Here is a 21,941-nt window from a genome sequence, read left to right on the forward strand (position 1 = left end):
GTTGTCTTTGAGGATAGTCATTCTGACAGGTGAGGGGTGATACCTCGTGGTAGTTTTGATTTGCATTTCTCTAGTAATAAGTGATGTTGACCATCTTTTCATGTGATTTTGGCCATCTGTATGTCTTCTTTGGAGAAATGTCTGTTTAGATCTTCTGCCCAGTTTTTGATTGGATTGTTTGTTTTTTTAATATTGGGCTGTGTGAGCTGTTTGTATGTTTTGGAGATTAATCCCTTGTCAGTCACTTTGCTTGCAAATATTTTTTCTTGTTTTTTGGGTTGTCTTTCCATTTTGTTTATGGCTTCCTTTGCTGTGCAAAAGCTTTTAAGTTTAGTTAGGTCCCATTTGTTTATTTTTGTTTTATTTTAGTTACTCTAGGAGGTGGATCCAAAAAGATATTGCTACAGTTATGTCAGAGAGTGTTCTGCCTATGTTTTCCTCTAAGAGTTTTATAGTATCCGGCCTTACATTTAGGTCTTTAATCCAGTTTTAGTATATTTTTGTGTATGGTGTTAGGGAATGTTCTAATTTCATTCTTTCTCATAAAGCTGTCCAGTTTTCCCAGCACTGGTTATTGAAGAGGCTGTCTTTTCTCCATTGTATATTCTTGCCTCCTTTGTCATAGATCAGTTTACCATAGGTGCATGAGTTTATCTCTGGACTTTCTATTCTGTTGCATTGAGCTATATTTTTGTTTTTGTGCCAATATTATACTGTTTTGATTATTGTAGCTTTGTATTGTCTGAAGTCAGGGTGTCTGATTCCTCCAGCTCCATTTTTCTTTCTCAAGATTGCTTCGACTATTTGGGGTCTTTTATGTTTCCATACAAATTAAAATTTTTTTTGGTTCTATTTCTGTAAAAAATGCCATTGGTAATTTGCTGGGGTTGCATTGAGTCTGTAGATTGACTTGGGTAGTATAGTCACTTTGACAACATTGATTCTTCCAATACAAGCACATGGTATATTTCTCCATCTGTTTGTGTTATCTTTGATTTCTTTCATCAGCATCTTATAGCTTTCAGAGTACAGGTCTTTTGCCTCCTTAGATAGGTTTATTCCTAGGTATTGTATTCTTTTTGATGCGATGGTAAATGGGACTGTTTCCTCAATTTCTTTTTCTGATCTTTTGTTATTAGTGTATAGGAATGCAACATTTCTGTGTATTGATTTATTTGTATAGGAATGCAACATTTATGTGTATTAATTTAGTATCCTGCAACTTTGCCAAATTCATTGATGAGCCCTAGTAGTTTTCTGGTAGCATCTTTAGGATTTTCTGTGTATGGTATCATGGCATCTGCAAACAGTGACAGTTTTACTTTTTCCTTTGCAATATGGATTCCCTTTATTTCTTTTTCTTCTCTGTTTTCCATGTCTAGGATTTCCAAAACTATGTTGGATAAAAGTGGCAAGAGTGGACATCCTTGTCTTGTTCCTGATCTTAGAGGAAATGCTTTGTTTTTTTTTTTTTACATCTTTATTGGAGTATAATTGTTTTACAGTGGTGTGTTAGTTTCTGCTTTATAACAAAGTGAATCAGTTATACATATACATATGTTCCCATATCTCTTCCCTCTGTGTCTCCCTCCCTCCCACCCTCCCTATCCCACCCCTCTAGGTGGTCACAAAGCACCGAGCTGATTTCCCTGTGCTATGCGGCTGCTTCCCACTAGCTATGACCTACTAGAGAATGGACTTGAGGGTATGGGGAGGGGGAATGGTAAGCTGTGACAAAGTGAGAGAGTGGCATGGACATATATACACTGCTTTCAGTTTTTCACCACTGAGAATAAGGGTTTATGTGGGTTTGTCATATATGGCCTTTATTATGTTGAGGTAGGTTCCCTCTATGCCAACCTTCTGGAGAGCTTTTATCATAAATGGGTGTTGAATTTTGTCAAAAGCTTTTCCTGCATCTACTGAGATGATCGTATGGTTTTTATTCTTCAGTTTGTTAATGTGGTGTGTCCCACTGATTTGCATATATTGAAAACTCCTGCATCCCTGGGATAAATCCCACTTGATCATGGTGTATGCTACTTTTAACGTATTGTTTGTTGGATTCGGTTTGCTAGTATTTTGTTGAGGATATTTGTGTCTCTGTTCATCCATGTGTAATTTTCTTTTATTGTGGTATCTTTGTCTGGTTTTGGTATCAGGGTGTTGGTGGCCTCATAAAATGAGCTTAGGAGTGTTTCTTTCTCTGCAATTTTTTGGAAGAGTTTCAGAAGAATAGGTGTTAACTCTTCTCTAAATGTTTGATACAGTTTGCCTGTGAAGCCATCTGGTTCTGGACTTTTGTTTGTTGGAAATTTTTCAATTTCAGTACTTGTGATTGGTCTGTTCATGTTTTCTATTTCTTCCTGGTTCAGTCTTGGGAGATCGTACCCTTCTAAGAATTTGTCCATTTCTTCTAGGTTGTCCATTTTATTGGTGTGTAGTTGCTTGTAGTAATGTCCTAATTTTATTGATTTGAGCCCTTTCCCTTTTTTTCTTGATGAGTCTGGCTAAAGGTTTATCAATTTTGTTTACCTTTTCAAGGAACCAGCTTTTAGTTTCATTGATCTTGTTTTCTTTGTCTCTATTTCATTTATTTCTGCTCTGATCTTTATGAGTTTTTTCCTTCTACTAACTTTGGGCTTTGTTTGTTTTTCTTTCTCTAGTTGCTTTAAGTGTAAGGTTAAGTTGTTTATTTGATATTTTTCTTGTTTCCTAAGGTAATATTGTATTGCTGTAAACTTTCCTCTTGGGACTGCTTTTACTGTGTCCAATAGATTTTAGATTGTCATGTTTCATCGTCATTTTTCTCTAGGTATTTTTTGATTTCCTCTTTGATTTCTTCAGTGATCCATTGGTTGTTTAGTAACATATTGTTTAGCCTCCTCGTGTTTGTGTTTTTTACAGTTTTTTCCTGTAATTTCTTTCTTTTATTTTTATATTTAATAAATTTATTTATTTATTTATTTACTTATTTTATTTTTGGCTGCTTTGGGTTACCGTTGCTGCTCACAGGCTTTCTTTTAGGTTCGGTGAGCAGGGTCTACTCTGTTGCAGTGCGTGGGCTTCTCATTGTGGTGGCTTCTGTTTGTTGCAGAGCACAGGCTCTAGGCGTGCGGGCTCAGTAGTTGTGGTACGTGGGCTCTAGAGCGCAGGCTTCTGTAGTTGTGGTGCACGGGCTTAGTTGCTCTGCAGCATGTGGGATCTTCCCGGACCAGGGCTCAAACCCATGTCCCCTGCACTGGCAGGTGGATTCTTAACCACTGCACCACCAGGGAAGCCCCTCCTGTAATTTATTTCTAATTTCAGAGCGTTGTGGTTGGCGAAGATGCTTGATATGATTTCCATTGTCTTAAATTTACCGAGGCTTGATTTGTGGTCCAAGATGTGATCTATCCTAGAGAACATTTTGTGTGCATTTGAGAAGAAAGTGTATTCTGGTGCTTTTGGATAGAATGTTTTATAAATATCAGTTAAGTCCGAATGGTCTAATGTGTCATTTAAGGCCTGTGGTTCCTTATTGATTTTCTATCTGGATGATTTGTCCATTGGTATAAGTGGGGTGTTAAAGTCCCCCACTTTTATTGTGTTACTGTCAATTTCCCCTTTTATGGTTGTTAGCATTTGCATTATATATTGAGGTGCTCCTATGTTGGGTGCGTATATTTTTACAATTGTTATATCTTCTTGTATTGTTCCCTTGATCATTGTGTAGTGTTCTTCCTTATCCCTTTTAACAGTCTTTAATTTTTTATCATTTTTTAACAGCTTTATTGGAGTATAATTGCTTTACAGTGTTGTGTTAGTTTCTGCTGTATAACAAAGTGAGTCAGCTATATGCATATGTATATCCCCATAACCTCTTACTCATGTGTCTCCCTGTTATCCCACACCTCTAGGTGGGTGCAAAGCACCGAACTGATCTTCCTCTGCCATGCAGCTGCTTCCCACTAGCTATCTGTTTTATATTTATATTTATATTTATATTTGTCAAGTCCATTCTCTACGTCTGTGTCCTTATTCCTGTCCTGCCCCTAATTCATCAGAACCATTTTGTTTTTTAGATTCCATATGTATGTGTTAGCATACGGTGTTTATTTTTCTCTTTCTGATTTACTTCACTCTGTATGACAGACTCTGGGACAATTTCATTTCTTGTTATGGCTGAGTAATATTCCACTGTATATATGTGCCACATCTTCTTTATCCATTCATTTGTTGATGGACATGTAGGTTGCTTCCACGTCCTGGCTATTGTAAATATTGCTGCAATGAATATTGTGATACATGACTCTTTTTGAATTATGGTTTTCTCAGGGTATATGTCTGGTAGTGGGATTGCTGGGTCATATGGTAGTTCTATTTTTATTTTTTTAAGGAACCTCCATACTGTTCTCCATAGTGGCTGTATCAATTTACGTTCCTACCAACAGTGCAAGAGGGTGCCTTTTTCTTCACACCCTCTCCAGCATTTATTGTTTGTAGATTTTTTGATGATGGCGATTCTGACCGGTGTGAGGTGATATCTCATTGTAGTTTTGATTTACATTTCTCTAATGATTAGTGATGTTGAGCATCTTTTCATGTGTTTGTTGGCCATCTGTATATCTCCTTTGGAGAAATGTCTATTTAGGTCTTCTGCCCATTTTTGGATTGGGCTGTTTGCTTTTTTTGATATTGAGCTGCATGAGGTGCTTGTATATTTTTGAGATTAATCCTTTGTCAGTTGCTTCATTTGCAAATATTTTCTCCCATTCTGAGTATTGTCTTTTCATGTATATTTATGGTTTCCTTTGCTGTGCAAAATCTTTTAAGTTTCATTAGGTCCCATTTGTTTTTATTTCCATTTCTCTAGGAGGTGGGTCAAAATGGATCTTGCTGTGATTTATGTCATAGAGTATTCTGCTTATGTTTTATTCTAAGAGTTTTATACTGTCTGCCCTTACATTTAGGTCTTTAATCCATTTTGAGTTTAATTTTGTGTAAGGTGTTAGGAAGGGTTCTAATTTCATTCTTTTACATGTAGCTGTCCAGTTGTCCCAGCACCACTTATTGAAGAGGCTGTCTTTTCTCCATTGTATACTCTTGCCTCCTTTATCAAATATAAGTTGACCATATGTGCATGGGTTTATCTCTGGGCTTTCTCTCCTGTTCCATTGATCTGTATTTCTGTTTTTGTGCCCATACCGTATTGTCTTCATTACTGTAGCTTTGTAGTATATTCTGAAATCTGGGAGCCTGATTCCTCCAGCTCCATTTTTCTTTCTCAACATTGTTTGGCTATTCGGGGTCTTTTGTGTTTCCATACAAATTGTGCAATTTTTTCTTCTAGTTCTGTGAAAAATGCCATTGGTAGTTTGATAGGGGTTGCACTGAATCTGTAAATTGCTTTGGGTAGTATAGTCATTTTCACAATGATGATTCTTCTAATCCAAGAACATAGTATATCTCTCCATCTGTTGGTATCATCTTGAATTTCTTTCATCAGTGTCATATAGTTTTCTACATACAGGTCTTTTGCCTCCTTAGGTAGGTTTATGCCTAGGTATATTACTTTTTTTTGTTGCAATGGTAAATGTAGTGTTCCTTAATTTCTCTTTCAGACTTTTCATCATTGGTGTAAAGGAATGCAAGAGATTTCTGTGAAGTAATTTTGTATCCTTCTACTCTACCAAATTCATTGATTAGCTCTAGTAGTTTTCAGGTAGCATCTTTAGGATTCTCTATGTACAGTATCATGTGATCTGCAAACAGTGACAGTCTCACTTCTTCTTTTCCAATTTGTATTCCTTTTATTTCTTTTTCTTATCTGATTGCTGTGGCTAAAACTTCCAAAACTATATTGAATACTAGTGGCAAGAGTGGGCAACCTTGTCTTCTTCCTGATATTTGAGGAAATGGTTTCAGTTTTTCACCATTGAGAACCATGTTGGCTGCGAGTTTGTCATATATGACCTTTATTATGTTGATGTAGGGTCCCTTTATGCCTACTTTCTGGAGAGTTTTTATCATAAATTGGTGCTGAATTTTGTCAAAAGTTTTTTCTGCATCTATTGAGATTATCATATGGTTTTTATCCTTCAATTTGTTAATGTGGTGTATCACATTGTTTGATTTGCATATATTGAGGAATCTTTGCATTCTTGGGATAAACCCTAGTTGATCATGGTGTATGGTCATTTTAAGTATTGTTGGATTCTGTTTGCTAGTATTTTGTTGAGGATTTTGGCATCTATGGTCATCAGTGAATTTGGCCTGCAGTTTTCTTTTTTTGTGACATCTTTGTCTGGTTTTGATATCAGGGTGATGGTGGCTTTATAGAATGAGTTTGGGAGTGTTCCTCCCTCTGCTATATTTTGGAAGAGTTTGAGAAGGATAGGTGTTAGCTCTTCTATAAATGTTTGATAGAATTTGCCTGTGAAACCATCTGGTCCTGGACTTCTCTTTTTTGGAAGATTTTTAATCACAGTCTCAATTTCAGTCCTTGTGATTGGTCTGTTTATATTTTTTATTTCTTCCTGTTCAGTCTCAGAAGGTTGTGCTTTTCTAAGAATATGTCCATTTCTTACAGGTTATCCATTTTATTGGCATATAGTAATCTCTCATGATCCTTTGTATTTCTGCAGTGTCAGTTGTTACTTCTCCTTTTTCTTTCTTATTCTGTTGATTTGAGTCTTCTCCCTGTTTTCCTTGGTGAGTTTGGTAATGGTTTCTCAATTTTGTTTATCTTCTCAAAGAACCAGCTTTTAGTTTTATTGATCTTATCTATTGTTTGCTTCATTTCTTTTTCATTTATTTCTGATCCGATCTTTACGATTTCTTTCCTTCTGCCAACTTTGGGTTTTTTGTTTCTTCTTTCTCTAATTGCTTTAGGTGTAAGGTTAGGTTTTATTTGAGATGTTTCTTGTTTCTTGAGGTAGGATTGTATTGCTATAAACTTCCCTCTTAGAACTGCTTTTGCTGCATCCCATAGGTTTTGGGTCATCGTGTTTTCATTGTCATTTGTTTCTAGGTATTTTTTGATTTCCTCTTTGATTTCTTCAGTGATCTCTTGGTTATTTAGTACTGTATTGTTTATCCTCCATGTGTTTGTATTTTTTATAGATTTTTTCCTGTAATTGATATCTAGTCTCATAGCCTTGTGGTTGGAAAAGATACTTGATATTATTTCAATTTTCTTAAATTTTCCAAGGCTTGATTTGTGACCCAAGATATGATCTATATTGCAGAATTGTTCCATGAGCACTTGAGAAGAAAGTGTATTCTGTTGTTTTTAGGTGGAACGTCATATAAATATCAATTAAGTCCATCTTGTTTAATGTATCATTTAAAGCTTGTGTTGCCTTATTCATTTTCATTCTGGATGATCTCTCCGTTGGTGAAAGTGGGGTGTTAAAGTCCCCTACTATCATTGTGTTACTATCAATTTCCCCTCTTATGGCTGTCAGCATTTGCCTTATGTATTGAGGTGCTCCTATGTTGGGTGCATAAATATTTACAACTGTTATATCTTCTTGGATTTATCCCTTGGTCATTATGTAGTGTCCTTCTTTTTCTCTTATAATAGTCATTATTTTAGAATTTATTTTGTCTGATATGAGTGTTGCTACTCCAGATTCCTTTTGATTTCCATTTTTATGGAATACCTTTTTCCATCTACTCACTTTCAGTCTGTATGTGTCCATAGATCTGAAGTGGCTCTCTTCTAGCATATATATGGGTCTTTTTAAAAATTCTTTCAGCCAGTCTGCCTCTTTTGGTTGGAGCATTTAATCTATTTACAATTAAGGTAATTATCGGTATGTATGTTCTTATTGCCATTTTCTTAATTGTTTTGGATTTGTTTTTGTAGGTGATTTTTCTTCCCTTCCTCTTTTGTTCTCTTCTCTTTTGATTTAATGACTATCTTTTAGTGTTATGTTTGGGCTGCTTTTTCTTCTTTGTGTGTGATTCTATTGTTTTTTGTTTGCAGTTCCCATGAGGTTTTCATATAGCAATCTTTATATATACAAGGCTGTTTTAAGTTGCTGGTATCTTAATTTCAAATGCATTTCCCATTTCCTGCTTTTGTACTCTCCTCACGGTTGCTGGTTTTGATATATTTGTATGTTGATGAATTTTTACTTTTACTGTATGTTTGCCTTTACCAGTGACTTTTCCCATTTGTGATTTTCTTGTTTCTAGTTGTGGTCTCTTTTTTTCCCCCCACCTAGTGAAGTTCTTTTAGCATTTTTTGTAAGGCTGGTTTGGTAGTGCTGAATTCTCTTAGCTTTTGCTTATCTGTAAAGCTTTTAATTTCTCCCTGGAATCTTAATGAGAGCCTTGTTTGGTAAAGTATTCTTGGTTGTAGGTCTTTCCCTTTCATCACTTTAAATATATTCTGCCACTCCCTTCTGGCCTACAGAGTTTCTGCTGAGAAATCAACTGATAGCCTTATGGATTTTCCCTTGTATATTATTTGTCACTTTTTCCTTGTTGCTTTTAATATTTTTTCTTGATATTTAATTTTTTTCTGTCTGATTAATATGTGTTTTGGCATGTTCCTCCTTGGGTTTATCCTGTATGGGACTCTCTGTGCTTCCTGGTCTTGAGTGAGTGTTTCTTTTCTCATATTAGGGAAATTTTTGACTATAATTTCTTCAAATATTTTCTCAGGCCCTTTCTCTTTCTCTTCTCCTTCTGGGACCCATATAATGCAAATTTTGGTACATTTATTGTTGTCCCAGAGGTCTCTGAGACTGTCCTCATTTCTTTTAACTCTTTTTTTCTTTATTCTGTTCTGTGGCAGTGATTTCCACCATTCTATATTCCAGCTCACTTGTTCATTCTTCTGCCTCAGTTATTCTGCTATTGATTCCTTCTAGTGTATTTTTCATTTCATTTGTTGTATTGTTCATATCTGTTCTTTAAATCTTGTAGCTCTTTGTTAAACATTTCTTGTATCTTCTTGGTCTGTGCCGCCATTCTTTTTCTGAGATTTTGGATCATCTTTAGTATTGTTACTCTGAATTCTCTTTTGGGTAGGTTGCCTATGTCCTCTTCATTTAGTTGTTCTTTTGGGTTTTTATCTTTTTCCTTCATCTGAAACATACTTCTGTCATCTCATTTTGTCTAACTTTCTGTGTTTGTGGTCTCCTTTCCGCAGGCTGCAGGATCATAGTTCCTCTTGCTTCTGGTGTCTGCTCCTTGGTGGAAGAGTTTGGTCTGGGGCCTTGTGGAGGTTTCCTGGTGGGAGGGACTGGTGCCTGCCCTCTGGTGGGTGGAGCTGTGTCTTGTCCGTCTGGTGGGCAGGACTGTGTCAAGCGGTATGTTTTGAGGTGGCTGTGAGCTCAGTACTCCTTTAGGCAGCCTGTCTACTGATGGGTAGGGTTGTATTCCTATCCTGCTGGTTGTTTGGCCTGAGATGTTCCAGTGCTGGAGCCTGCATGCTGTTTGTGGGGCTGGGTCTAGTGCTGAAATTGGAAACTCCAGGAGTGCTTATGCTTATCAATATTCCCTGAGGTCTCCACAACCAGTGTCCTTGCTTCCACAGTGAGCTACAGCCAACCCCTGCCTCCCGAGGAGACCTCCCAAGACCCCTTGGTAGGTCTAGCCCAGGTTCCTATGGAGATACTGCTTTGTGCTGGGTCCCCGTGCATATGAGACCCTGTGTGTGCCCTCTAAGAATGGAGTCTCTGTATCCCTCAGCTCTGTTGGGCTCCCGCACTCAAGACCCACTGGCCTTCAGAGCCAAATGCTCGGGTGGCTCTTCCTCCCGATGCCAGAACCTCACACTGTGTTGGAGGGCTATTTTTATGTGGGAACGTCCTTGTGTAGTCTCTGTGTGTTTAATATTTTTTGGTTTGGGGGCTGTTTTTTAGTATGGATGTCTGCCACCTGTTTCCTAGTGTATGCTGGCCGTTATCCCCTTGATAGGAGGTTGTGGTGACCAGAGCCTGCACTGGATATTGAGTGAGGCCTCCCCTTTGCTCTGTGATTGTCACAGCCCTGTCAGGGACAGGGTTTGCTCCCTAGTTCTTGGAGTAGAGGCCCCCAGATCTGTTTTGGAGCTGTATTTCTGATCTGCAGTGCTAGGTAGGCAAGATTGGAGCATTCCCACTGGGAGAGACGCTGCTAAATATTACTCTTCTGAAACTGTTCACCTGTGAGTGTGCTCTGTTGTGTCACCTTTTACCCATTGTGTGGGCTCACAAATTACATTTTTGTTGTCAGTGCTCATGACCCACCTTAACTGTGGGTATGCCAGCAATTGATTGGCCCTGGTGTCTCTTTGGTGTTGTTTTCACCAGGCCACCACCACAGACCTACTGAAGTCAGGTCCAAGGACTGCAGTAATCGTGCACCTGGACCCACTGTTGGAGCTACGGAGGCTGCTCAGACTGTGGCCTAGCCTAACTTCTGAGTGTATGTGCCCACAAACCCTCCACTTGCTAAAGCTAGACCTGTCTCATCTTCGGGAGCACCCATTGTCCTTTCAAATGTTCCACAGGTGCTGAATTTACAAAGCTGGCAGCAGGGGTGTAAATCTATGGTTCGCACAGCCTCAAGGAGAGATTTCAGCTCTTCTTCCTTAGTCACACAACCCCTGGGGCTCAGCTTTGGTTTCAGCTCCACATCTGCGTGTGGGTCACCCACCGGTGTCTGCTCCTGAGGTTGCCCCAGAGTACATGAGCCTGCCCTGGCGAGAGGGGGCTGGGGCAGCGATTTGGGTATGTGAGCCCACCCATACAGGTTGGGGGGAGCTGAGGTGGTGACCAGGGCATGCAAGTCTGCTCAGGAGGGCGCTCCTTGTAATGCCCATGGAGGCAAGGGCCAGCACGTGGGGAAAGAGGCTGCAATGACAGCCCCGCCCTTCATGTGCCATTCAACAATGATGCTTCACTTCTATGGTGCCCCAGGCTTCTTCCACGAATGTTCCCAGTTGCAGAGCTCCTCACTCCCGTCCCTTCAGGCTGTCTCCTCGCAGCCAACAACAGACCTCTCCCTGGGTCTGCTCTCCAAACCCCATGTTCCAGCACCCAGTCCCCGCCTGCAATGGCAGACACATGTCTCAGGCTGGGGCGTGCAGGGCTGTGGCATGGACCATCTGTGTAGGTCTCACTCTATCCTGCCTGCCACAGACTGGTTGCTGTACTCTCCTTTGAGCCCCTGAAGTTCCCCTTCTGTCCCAGCTGATCTTCCTACTGGTGAGGGGGCTTCCCTGGGTGCAGGAACCTCTCCTCTTCTTCAGCTCCCCACCAGGGGCACTGGTCCCATCCCACTTCCTCTTTTTTTCCTTTCTTTCATCCTACTGAGTTATGCAGGAATCTTTCTTGTCCTTTTAGGTGTCCAAGGTCCTCTGCTAGTGTTTAGAAGGTGCTCTGTGAGAATTGTTCCATTTGTGGATGTATTTGTTGGGAGAGGTGAATTCCATGTCCTCCTACTCTGCCATCTTGACTCCTCCCCACCTCATTGTGGTTTTGATTTGCATTTCGCTGATGATTAGTGATGTTAAGCATCTTTTCATCTGCCTGTTGGCCTTCTGCATGTCTGTTTTGGAAAAATGTCTATTCAGGTCTTCTGCCCTTTTTTTAATCGAGTTGCTTGTTTATTTTGATGTTGAGTTGTATAAGTTCTTTGTATATTTTGGATGTTAATCCCTTATCAGATATATTTTTACAAATATTTTTTCCCATTCAGTAGATTGCTTTTTCATTTTGTTGATAGTTTCCTTCTCTATGCAAAAGTTTTTATTTTGATTCCCATTTGTTTAATTTTTGCTTTTGTTACCCTTGCCTAAGAAGACATATCCAAAAAAAAAATATTGGTAAGATCAATGTCAAAGAGCATACCGCCTAGGTTTTCTCCTAGGAGGTTTATGGTTTCAGGTCTTGCATTTAAGTCTTTAATCTATTTTATTTTTGTATATGGTGTGAGAAAGTAGTCCAATTTGATTCTTTTGCATGTAGCTGTCCAGTTTTCTTGACACAATTTATGAAGAGGCTGTCTTTTTCTCATTGTGTGTTCTTCTTTTGTTGTAGATTAATTGACCATATAAGCATAGGTTTATTTCCGGACTCTCTATTCTGTTCCATTGATCTATGTGTCTGTTTTTGTGCCAGCTCCTTTGATTACTGTTGCTTTGTAGTACAGTGTTGAAGTCAGGGAGTGTGATACCTCCTGCTTTGCTGTTCTTTCTCAAGATTATTTTAGCTATCTGGGATCTTTCATGTTTCCATACAAATTTTAAAATTATTTGTTGTAGTTTGGTGAAAAATGCCATTGGTATTTTGATAGAGATTGCACTGAATCTGTAGATTGCCTTAGGTAGTATGGTCATTTTAACAGTATTAATTCTTCCAATCCCTGAGCTTAGTATATTTTCCCTTTTTTTTTTTGTGGCATCTTCACTTTCTTTCATCTGTGTCTTATAGTTTTCTGAGTACAGGTCTTTACCTCTTTATTTAGATTATTCTTAGGTATTTTATTCTTTTTCTTTTGCAATTTTAAATGGGATTTAAAAAAAATTTTCTTTCTGCTTGTTCATTGTTAGTGTTTAGACATGCAACAGATATCTGTATGTTCATTTCGTATCCTACTATTTCTTTCAATTTTAGTAAATAATATTTTGGGGGGATTTTGCCCTGTTAATCTACATTTTCTATATTTTGAAAATTGTAGCATCTATAGTATTGTCCTTTTTTCAATCCTGATGTTGGTTATTTATGCCTTTTGTTATTCTTGATCAGTCTTACCAGGCATTTATCAATTTTGGAAGTTTTAAAAAAACACAGCTTTGGATTTTTTGATCTTCTCTGTAGGGTGCTTGTTTTTGTTTCATTAATTTATGTTCTTTATCATTTTCTCCTCCTTTTATTGTTTTTTCATTATGTTCTTTTTCCAATTTGATATTAATTCTTTGATAATTAATTTTCAGTCTTTCCAGTGTACACATTTTAAGGCAATATATTTCCTTCTAAGCTTGTTGTAGTTGTGTCTCGTAGGTTTAAATATATATTAAATTAGTATTGTTTCATTCAATACCTTCCTATATTTCTCAGTTTCTGAGCTTAACAGCATGTTATGTTTTTGGAATTGATTTCTATCATAAGCACACTGTAATTAGAGAACACACTCTGGTATGACTTCAGTACTTTGGAATTTATTGACATTTGCTTGATGGACCAATATAGGGTTACTGTTTATAATCACACCCATATACCTGAAAATAATGTGTATTCTACAGTTGTTGGTCCATTTGGTCAAGATTATAGTCATATTCTTTAAACTGTTGCATATTTATTGATTCTATATCTTTACTTCTTTTTTCTTCGTGTTTTATTACTTGAATGAGATTGATGTGTTAAAAAATCTCACTTGATGATTGTGGATTTCTATTCTTCCTTGCAGTTCTGTCAATTTTTCTTTTAATACCATGTTATTAGGTACATACTATAATATATGTAATTTCTTATTATACAATGTGGAACTTTATGTGTATACTTAATATATATTCTATATATATTCTGTATATTCTATACATAATAGAACTTTTTTTCCACTTTAAAGATACTCACTTTATCTATGTAATAGTGTTTTCTTGCCTTAGAGAATAATTCTTTTTTATTGTTATAACTATACCAGTTTTCTTCTTAGTGTTTACAGGGTTTAATTAATTTATTTATTTAAAATTTTTATTGGAGTATAGTTGATTTACAATGTTGTGTTAAGCATGGTATTTTTAACAACCTATTTACTATTGTGCTTTCTATATCTTTGTTTTATATGTGTCTCTTGTGAACAACATACAGCTGGAGTTCATAATTTTTGTCCTTTTTACTGGTACATTTTAGCTTCAGAATACATAATCTCCTTTCTCTCTCATGTCTAACTTATATGCTATCATATTCTTATTATTGTCACATATTGTAATGAATTTGTTTTTATAAGGGTTTTGTATTACCCAGGAAGAAGGAAAGAATAGAGTGAATTGGGGAGAGGCAATAAATACTAAGAATGTTTAGAATTGATGAAATACACGAATTCATAGCTATAGGAAGACTGATGGATACCTAGAAGGAAAAATTAGAATAAATCCAGAACTAGACTTAGTATAGTAAAACTACAGAATGTTAGACACACATAGGTCTTAAAAGTAGCTAGAGAGAAATGAGAGATCACCAGTGAAAGAATGACAAGAGATTTACCGTGGACATCTCAGCAAGTAACAGTGGAAGTTAGAAATCAGTGAAACAATATTCTCAAGTACAGAGAAAAGATCAACCTTGAATTATGTCCACAACGTGTCTCTCTTTTATGTTGGAGAAATCAGGACATTTTTAGATGAAAAACTGAAGGAAACATATTTTTCAAGAACACTCAGATAGTTAACAAAAATGATCATGTATAGGGCCACAGAATTCAAAGGCTTGAAATCATACAGAATATGTCCTCTAACCACAATTCTATTAATCTAGAAATTATAACATGTGTTTTTTTAATGAAGGTCTGAAGTTAATACCTTTACTATGAACATTGTTATGCCAATATATTTGAAAGATATAAAAAATATAAAGCGAAGTCGATTAACCAAAACAATCTCAAAACGAATAATTAACCTGAATAGTCCTATTAAGGAGATTGGATCAGCAGTTTAAAATCTTTCAACAAACAAACTTCAGACTCAGATGGTTTTAGGTTGGAGTTGCATTTGTAGAAAATCTATAAGAATCTCCAGATGAGTTAATAAAGTATTGAGTCATTTAGTAAGGTTGATAGATATATAATCATTACACAGAAAAAATTACTAGTCTTAAACATCTGCAACAAGCTATTAGAAAATGTAATTTTAACAATCTACCATTTATGTGAAAATGCTGGTTCTCTCCAAATTGATATACATATTCACACACTGTTGCTGGGAGTTTAAATTGGTACATATACTTTGGAAAACAATGATGTTATCTTGTAAAGTTGAACATGCAATCTGCAATTTCAGGTCTGGATATAGAGAAATGTATACATTTGTACCAGGAGACAATGTTTTTGAGAACAGTCACACCATTATCGTGTGTATTATCTCCAAGTTGAATACAATTCAGTGTCTGTGAACAGTTGAGTACATAAAATAAACCATGGTATATTCATACAATGGAACACTACTCTGCAGAGAAAATGAAGGAACTATACACACATAAATATGTAAAACCTACTGCTGAGTGAAAATGCAAGACAGAAAAATATATATACTAAGAAAACATTTATATAGAGTCTGAAACAAAAAACTGAAATACTGATATATCATTATGCAGTAAAGCTATAAAAAAGGGGAAGGGCCTCATGAATATTAAATTAAGAATCTTTGTTGCACTTGAGAGAGCAGAAAGGGAAACTAATGAACAGAGGCATTCAGAAGCCTTTATCAACATTGATAATATTCTGTGTTTTAAAGTTGGTGATTGTGGGACTTCCCTGATGGTCCAGTGGCTAAAACTCTGTGCTCCCAATGTAGGGGGCTGGGTTTGATCCCTAGTCAGGAAACTAGATCCCACATGCCACAACCAAGAGTTTGCATGCTACAACTAAAGATCCTGCATGCTGCAACTAAAGGACTCATGTGCCACAACTAAAGGTTCCTCATGCCTCAACTAAAAGATCCCACATGCAGCAATGAAGATCCCACATGCTGCAACTAAGACCCGGCACAGCCAAATAAATAAATATTAAGAAAAATAAAGTTAGTGGTTCTTTCATGGGTACAGAATACAGTCTGTTTCATTATTAAGTTACCCATGCCTCCCTTCCCCAATTCCTGTCACTGTCCTCTACCCCCTCCTCAATTCTAATTCAGTCCTAATGCCATAAGTGATTCTGGAGGGTGGGTGCTAATTAAAGGTCCTCTTTTTTAAAATATTTATTTTATTATTTATTTATTTTATTTTTGGCTGCATCAGGTCTCAGCTGCGGCACACGGGATCTATTATTGTGGTGCGCAGGCTCTAGAGCACGTGGGCTCTGTAGTTGCAGTATGTGGGCTCTCCAGTTGTGGCCTGTGTGCTCAATAGTTGCAGTGCACAGGCTTAGTTGCCCTGAGGCATGTGGGATCTTAGTTCTCTGACCAGAGATCCAACCCACATCCACTGCACTGGTAGGCGGATTCTTAACATTGGACCACCAGGGAAGTCCTAAGGTCCTCTTTCTTTTGATAATTATTATATTAGTAAATATTTGTACAAAATATATGGAAAAAATAGAAATTGAAGGTGTTGATTCTTTAGAGAAAATTAATCTCAGTAATACTGAGTGTGCTTTTTAATGGAATCCATTTTAACTGTTTTTCTTTAGTTGCTTGTGTTTTTAGTGTCATATCTAAGGATCCATTGCCAAATCTATTGTCATGCATTTTAACTCCTATTTTCTTCTAAGAGTTTTTGGTTTTAGCTATTACATTTAGATCTTTAATCTATTTTGAGTTATTTTTGTAATGTGATATGAGGTAAGAGTGCAACTTTATTCTTTTCCATGTGCTTATTATTTGTCTTAACAACATTTGTTAGAAGCTGTTCTTTCTCCATTGAATTCTTTTGTCATTCTTATTGTTAGAAGCTATTCTTTCTCCATTGAATTGTCTTGTCATTCTAAGTTGACCATAGTTGTATAGCTTTATTTCTGGACTTCCTATTCTATTCCATTGATCCATATGTTTACCTTATGTCAGTACCACGCTGTTTTGATTACTGTAGCTTTGTAGTGAGTTTTAAAATTGGGGATTATGTGTCCTCCAACATTGTTCTTTTTCAAGATTGTTTTGGCTATCCAGGGTCCCTGGGAATTCCTTGTAAACTTTAGGATCAATTTGTTCTGACAAAAGGCAGTTGGAATTTGGGTAGAGACTGCAATGAATCTTTTCACTCTATTGATAATGTTCAAGGGGCCACTATCAAAGGATGAAAGGACACTATCAAGGGAGTGAAAAGACAAGCCAAAAAATTGGAAAAAATATTTGTAAATCATTATTTGGTAATGATCTAATATCCAGAATATGTAAAGAATATTTACAATTCAGCAACAAAAGCCAGTCACTGAAGAACAAATACTGCATGATACCTAAAATAGTCAAACGCATAGAAGCAGAAATTAGAAAAGTAAATACCAGGGACTAGGAGGGAGGGGGAAATGGGGAGTTGTTCTTCAATTTGCTTAGGTTTCAGTTATGCAAGATAAAGTAGTTCTAGAGATCTGCTCTACTACATAGTGCCTGTAGTCAACAAATCTGTATTGTTTACTTAAAGCAGTCTACAGATTCAATGCAATCCCTATCAAATTACCAATGGCATTTTTCACAGAAATAGAACAAAAATTTTTACAATTTGTATGGAAACAAAGGACCCCGAATAGCCGAAGCAATCTTGAGAAAGAAAACTGGAGCTGGAGGAATCAGACTCCCTGATTTCAGACTACACTACAAAACTACAGTAATCAAGACAGTATGGTACTGTTATGGTACTGTAACAGTAATATAGATAAATGGAACAGAATAGAAAGCCCAGAGATAAACCCACACACCTGTGGTCAACTAATCTATGAAAAAGGAGGCAAGAATATACAATGGAGAAAAGACAGCCTCTTCAATAAGTGGTGCCGGGAAAACTGGACAGCTACATGTAAAACAATGAAATTGGAACACTCCCTAACACCATACACAAAAATAAACTCAAAAGGGATTAAAGACCTAAATGTAAGGCCAGACACTATAAAACTCTTAGAGGAAAACATAGGCAGAACACTCTTTGACATAAATCACAGCAAGATCTTTTTGGACACACCTTCTAGAATAATGAAAATTAAAACAAAAATAAACAAATGGGACCCAGTTAAGCTTAAAAGCTTTTGCACAGCAAAGGAAACCATAAACAAGACCAAAAGGCAACCCTCAGAATGGGAAAAATATTTGCAAATGAAGCAACTGACAAGGGATTAATCTCCAAAATATACAAATAGCTTATGCAGCTCAATATCCAGACAAACAACCCAATCAAAAGTGGGCAGAAGACCTAAATAGGCTTTTCTCCAAAGAAGGCATACAGATGGCCAAGAGGCACATGAAAAGCTGCTCAACATCACTAATTATTAGAGAAATGCAAATCAAAACCACCATGAGGTATCACCTCACACTGTTCAGAATGTCCATCATCAAAAAATCTACAAACAATAAATGCTGAAGAGGATGTGGAGAAAAGGGAACCCTTTTACACCGTTGGTTGGAATGTAAATTGATACAGCCACTATGGAGAACAGTATGGAGGTTCCTTAAAAAACTAAAAATACAACTACCATATGACCCAGCAATCACACTACTGGGCATATACCCTGAGAAAACCATAATTCCAAAAGATGCATGCACCCCAGTGTGCATTGCAGCACTATTTACAATAGCCAGGTCATGGAAGCAACCTAAGTGTCCATCAACAGAGGAATGTATAAAGAAGATGTGGTACAATGGAATATTACTCAGCCATAAAAAGGAATGAAGTTGTGCCATTCACAGAGACGTGGATGGACCTAGAAACTGTCATACAGAGTGAAGTAAGTTCGAGAAAAACAAATGTTGTATATTAACGCATGTATATGGAATTTAGAAAAATGGTGCAAATGAACCTATTTGCAAAGCAGAAATAGAGACACAGTTGTAGAGAGCAAATGTATGGACACTAAGAGAGGGGTGAAATGGATTGGGAGATTGGGACTGATGTAGGTACACTACTATGTATGATGTATTTGGCTGGTGAGTACCTACTGTATAGCACAGGGGGGAAAAAAGAAGGTACATTCTGTTTGCAGGACATATATTAAGTTAGCCTTAAAAATACATTCCAGTATACATTACGTGCAGACAAGTACTGTTTGATTCCACTTATACGAGGTGCCTAGAATAGTCAAATTCATAGAGTCAGAAAGTACATTGGTAGATGCCAGGGGCTGGGGGGTAGAGGGAGTGGGGAGGGAGAATGGGGAGTTAATGTTTAAAGGGAACAGAGTTTCAGTTTAGGAAGGTGAAATATTCGGGAGATGGATGATGGTGAGAGTTGCACAACAATGTGAATGTACTTAGTGCCATTGAATCGTACAGTTAAATATGGTTAAAATAGTATGTTTTATATCATGTGACTTTTACCACAATAAAAACATTTAAAAAATGTATCAGGGTTAGGAGGATAGGGAGAAATAGGCATCAGTTAAAAAGAACCTGAACACTATCTATTAGAAGGAATAAATATGCACAAAAATTTAAAAAAATTGTTAGGAGAGTAGTCTCATGTAAGTGTTCTTATGACAAAAAAAACGGGACAGAAGGAAACTTTTGAAGATGATGGATATGTCTATTACCTTGATTTTGGCGATGATTTCATGGGTGTATGCATTTGTCCAATCTCATCACACTGTATACATTAAATATGTGTCGTTTTTTGCATATGTTATACCTCAATAAAACTTTTTTTTTTGAAAAAATGCTTTTCCTTTGAATTGCATGTGTGTTCTGTCCAAATGGAATAGTTACTTATTGTAATAAAACAGCAAACTGAGACTAAATAAATATTGTTGAAAAATTCATTAAAAATAAAAATATGGCTGCTTTTAAAATATTACTTGTCAAGACTAAATATGTATTTTAGGGAAAAAGATAGATATTGTGAAAAATAAAGCACATCTCACCATATGAAAACTGTAAGTAAAATGATCCAATTATAATATCTATGAATAAATCATCTTTTAAGAGTCACAAAACCACAAAATGAATACAGAATATTTTCAAGTAATCCACAGAATTTATTAATGTTCATGCTGTTTTCTTTATTCAAAGGTCAATAAATTAGAATTAGAACTAGAAGGTGCCAAACAAAAATTTAAAGAAATGACCGACAGCTATCAGAAAGAAATTGAGGACAAAAAGCTATTAGAAGAAAATCTTTTGGGAGAGGTAGGAAAAACTAAATATGTTTGAGAAGTTGTTATACTAAAACCCTATATTTGTATGTTTGCATTTTAAGAGAAAAGTAATAATTCTTTTAACATTATGATTCTTTAGAAGATTTAATAAATTTATACTAGGGATAATTAATTAGCTTTTTTAATAGAAGCTAAAAGTATCATTGTTATTCTAAGTATTTGAGTATTGGGTAGTATATAATCATTTTGAAAAGCTTAAATGATCTTTACAGTGTTATACTGTCATTCACTTAGTAGAAGACCCTAACTAAAATAAACCAAAACAATAATGTATTTTCTACTTGGCTTTCCTAATTTCCTGGTGTTTGATTTCTGTATTTTAACTTAAATTTAACATTTAAGTTAAATTTGTTTTTTGTGCATTAATTTAAAAAAACTTTAAATTTATTTGATAGGTTGAGAAAGCAAAAGTAATAGCTGATGAAGCAGTAAAATTACAGAAAGAAATTGATATACGATGTCAACATAAAGTAGCTGAAATGGTAGCACTTATGGAAAAACATAAGGTAATTTTTTTCCTGTTGTGTAATGAAAATTATTAATTGGAGCCATATTTATGCATAAAATGGTAAAATATAGCATTCTGATTTGTCAGAGAAAATTATTGTCTATGCAACAATGACTAATTATAGTTGGAATACTCTTGATCTCTCATTTCTCCAAGTTCAAGTCTTAACCACATGAAGCTGAGCCTGGGGGTCACTTCCTTGAGGAAGTCTCTCCTTATTGTCTTGATGGATAAACGTAATCACTCTTTTCCTCAATTTTCATAGTAGTCTCTTATAGACTTTTCCACCTTGTAGTTATTTAAATACATACCCAGGATATGTATTTAAATAAATATAATATAACTATAAATATAATATTTTTATCCTCTACCTGCGTCTAACACATACTAGGCTAAACAATAATAAATAGATGAAAGACAATGTTTGTTGTGTTTGTGAGTGTGCTCTATTTTTTATTGTTGTTTGAAAGTAATCATTCTCTTGGGGAATTAAGCCCTATACTCTTCAAGATTTGGAGAGGAAGTGGGCTATACCTATCAATTAATCTTTATAAGTTGTTGCTAGGATATTATTATGAAGTAACCAATGAGGATTTAAAAAAATATTTTAAGTAATATTGTGAACTCATAGATTTAAGCATATTTGGTATGTCTTAATCCAGTACAGTTTTGATCCTTGTTGACACTTAAATTGTCCCAACTTTGGCCAGTGGGAGCCTCCTCGAACTGGTTGGCAGGTCCCTTTGATTTGACCCTAATAATCTGTGACAGCTTTCTTGCTTTCTGTTATGACAAAATGTTCAAGACTCATTTTGTATTCCCTGCACAAGATCTGGAATCAGCCGTTTTTCGAAGAGGTCCTGTGTTTCTAGACTTTTTATAAATTATGAAATTCAGTGTCTCTAATTTAAAAAATTATTTCTTGCTCTTGGGTTATTTCCAAGACAGTTATCTATGTTTCATTGTTTTTATTGTTAGAATTTTAAAATGTAGTTGAAAAAATTAAAAAATAGCTCAGATATGTATTACTGAATTCATAAACATCATTTTTTATAAATATTAAATGCATAAGGATACCAGTCGTATTAAAATGTAATCTTTTGGGCTTCTAATATACTTAAAATGGTTTCTCTTTTTAACATAGCACCAATATGATAAAATTGTTGAAGAAAGAGACTCAGAATTAGGACTTTATAAGAGCAAAGAACAAGAACAGTCATCATTGAAAGCATCTTTGGTGAGAACAAATAGCAGTAGAAGCCAATTTTCATGTCAGCATGGCTGTTAGTAAAGAATAATAAATAAAACCATAATTTTGAACTGTAGAATCAAATAATCATAAATCTGAAAGGGATGTTATAGATCTTATAGGTAGGTGGTTTTCTAATCATTTTTTTGGTAAAACGAACTCTGTTTTTCAAATGAAAAGTTATAAACTCCAGTTACG

At 36.0% G+C, this 21,941-nt stretch overlaps 1 protein-coding gene across 2 annotated transcripts in view; it reads left to right on the top strand.

Annotated features, from left to right (window-relative positions):
* SYCP1 (synaptonemal complex protein 1) overlaps positions 1-21,941 on the top strand; it is a 148,755-nt gene that overhangs the window by 90,597 nt on the left and 36,217 nt on the right. For both annotated transcript variants that reach the window (XM_065879621.1, XM_065879627.1), the window contains exons 23-25: positions 19,841-19,957; positions 20,382-20,492; positions 21,639-21,731. In XM_065879621.1, the coding sequence (XP_065735693.1) occupies positions 19,841-19,957; positions 20,382-20,492; positions 21,639-21,731 (321 nt within the window). The remainder of the gene's footprint in view (positions 1-19,840; positions 19,958-20,381; positions 20,493-21,638; positions 21,732-21,941) is intronic.

Source organism: Phocoena phocoena, chromosome 1 (assembly GCF_963924675.1).
Source record: "Phocoena phocoena chromosome 1, mPhoPho1.1, whole genome shotgun sequence".
In the NCBI taxonomy this organism is placed as follows: Eukaryota; Metazoa; Chordata; class Mammalia; order Artiodactyla; family Phocoenidae; genus Phocoena; species Phocoena phocoena.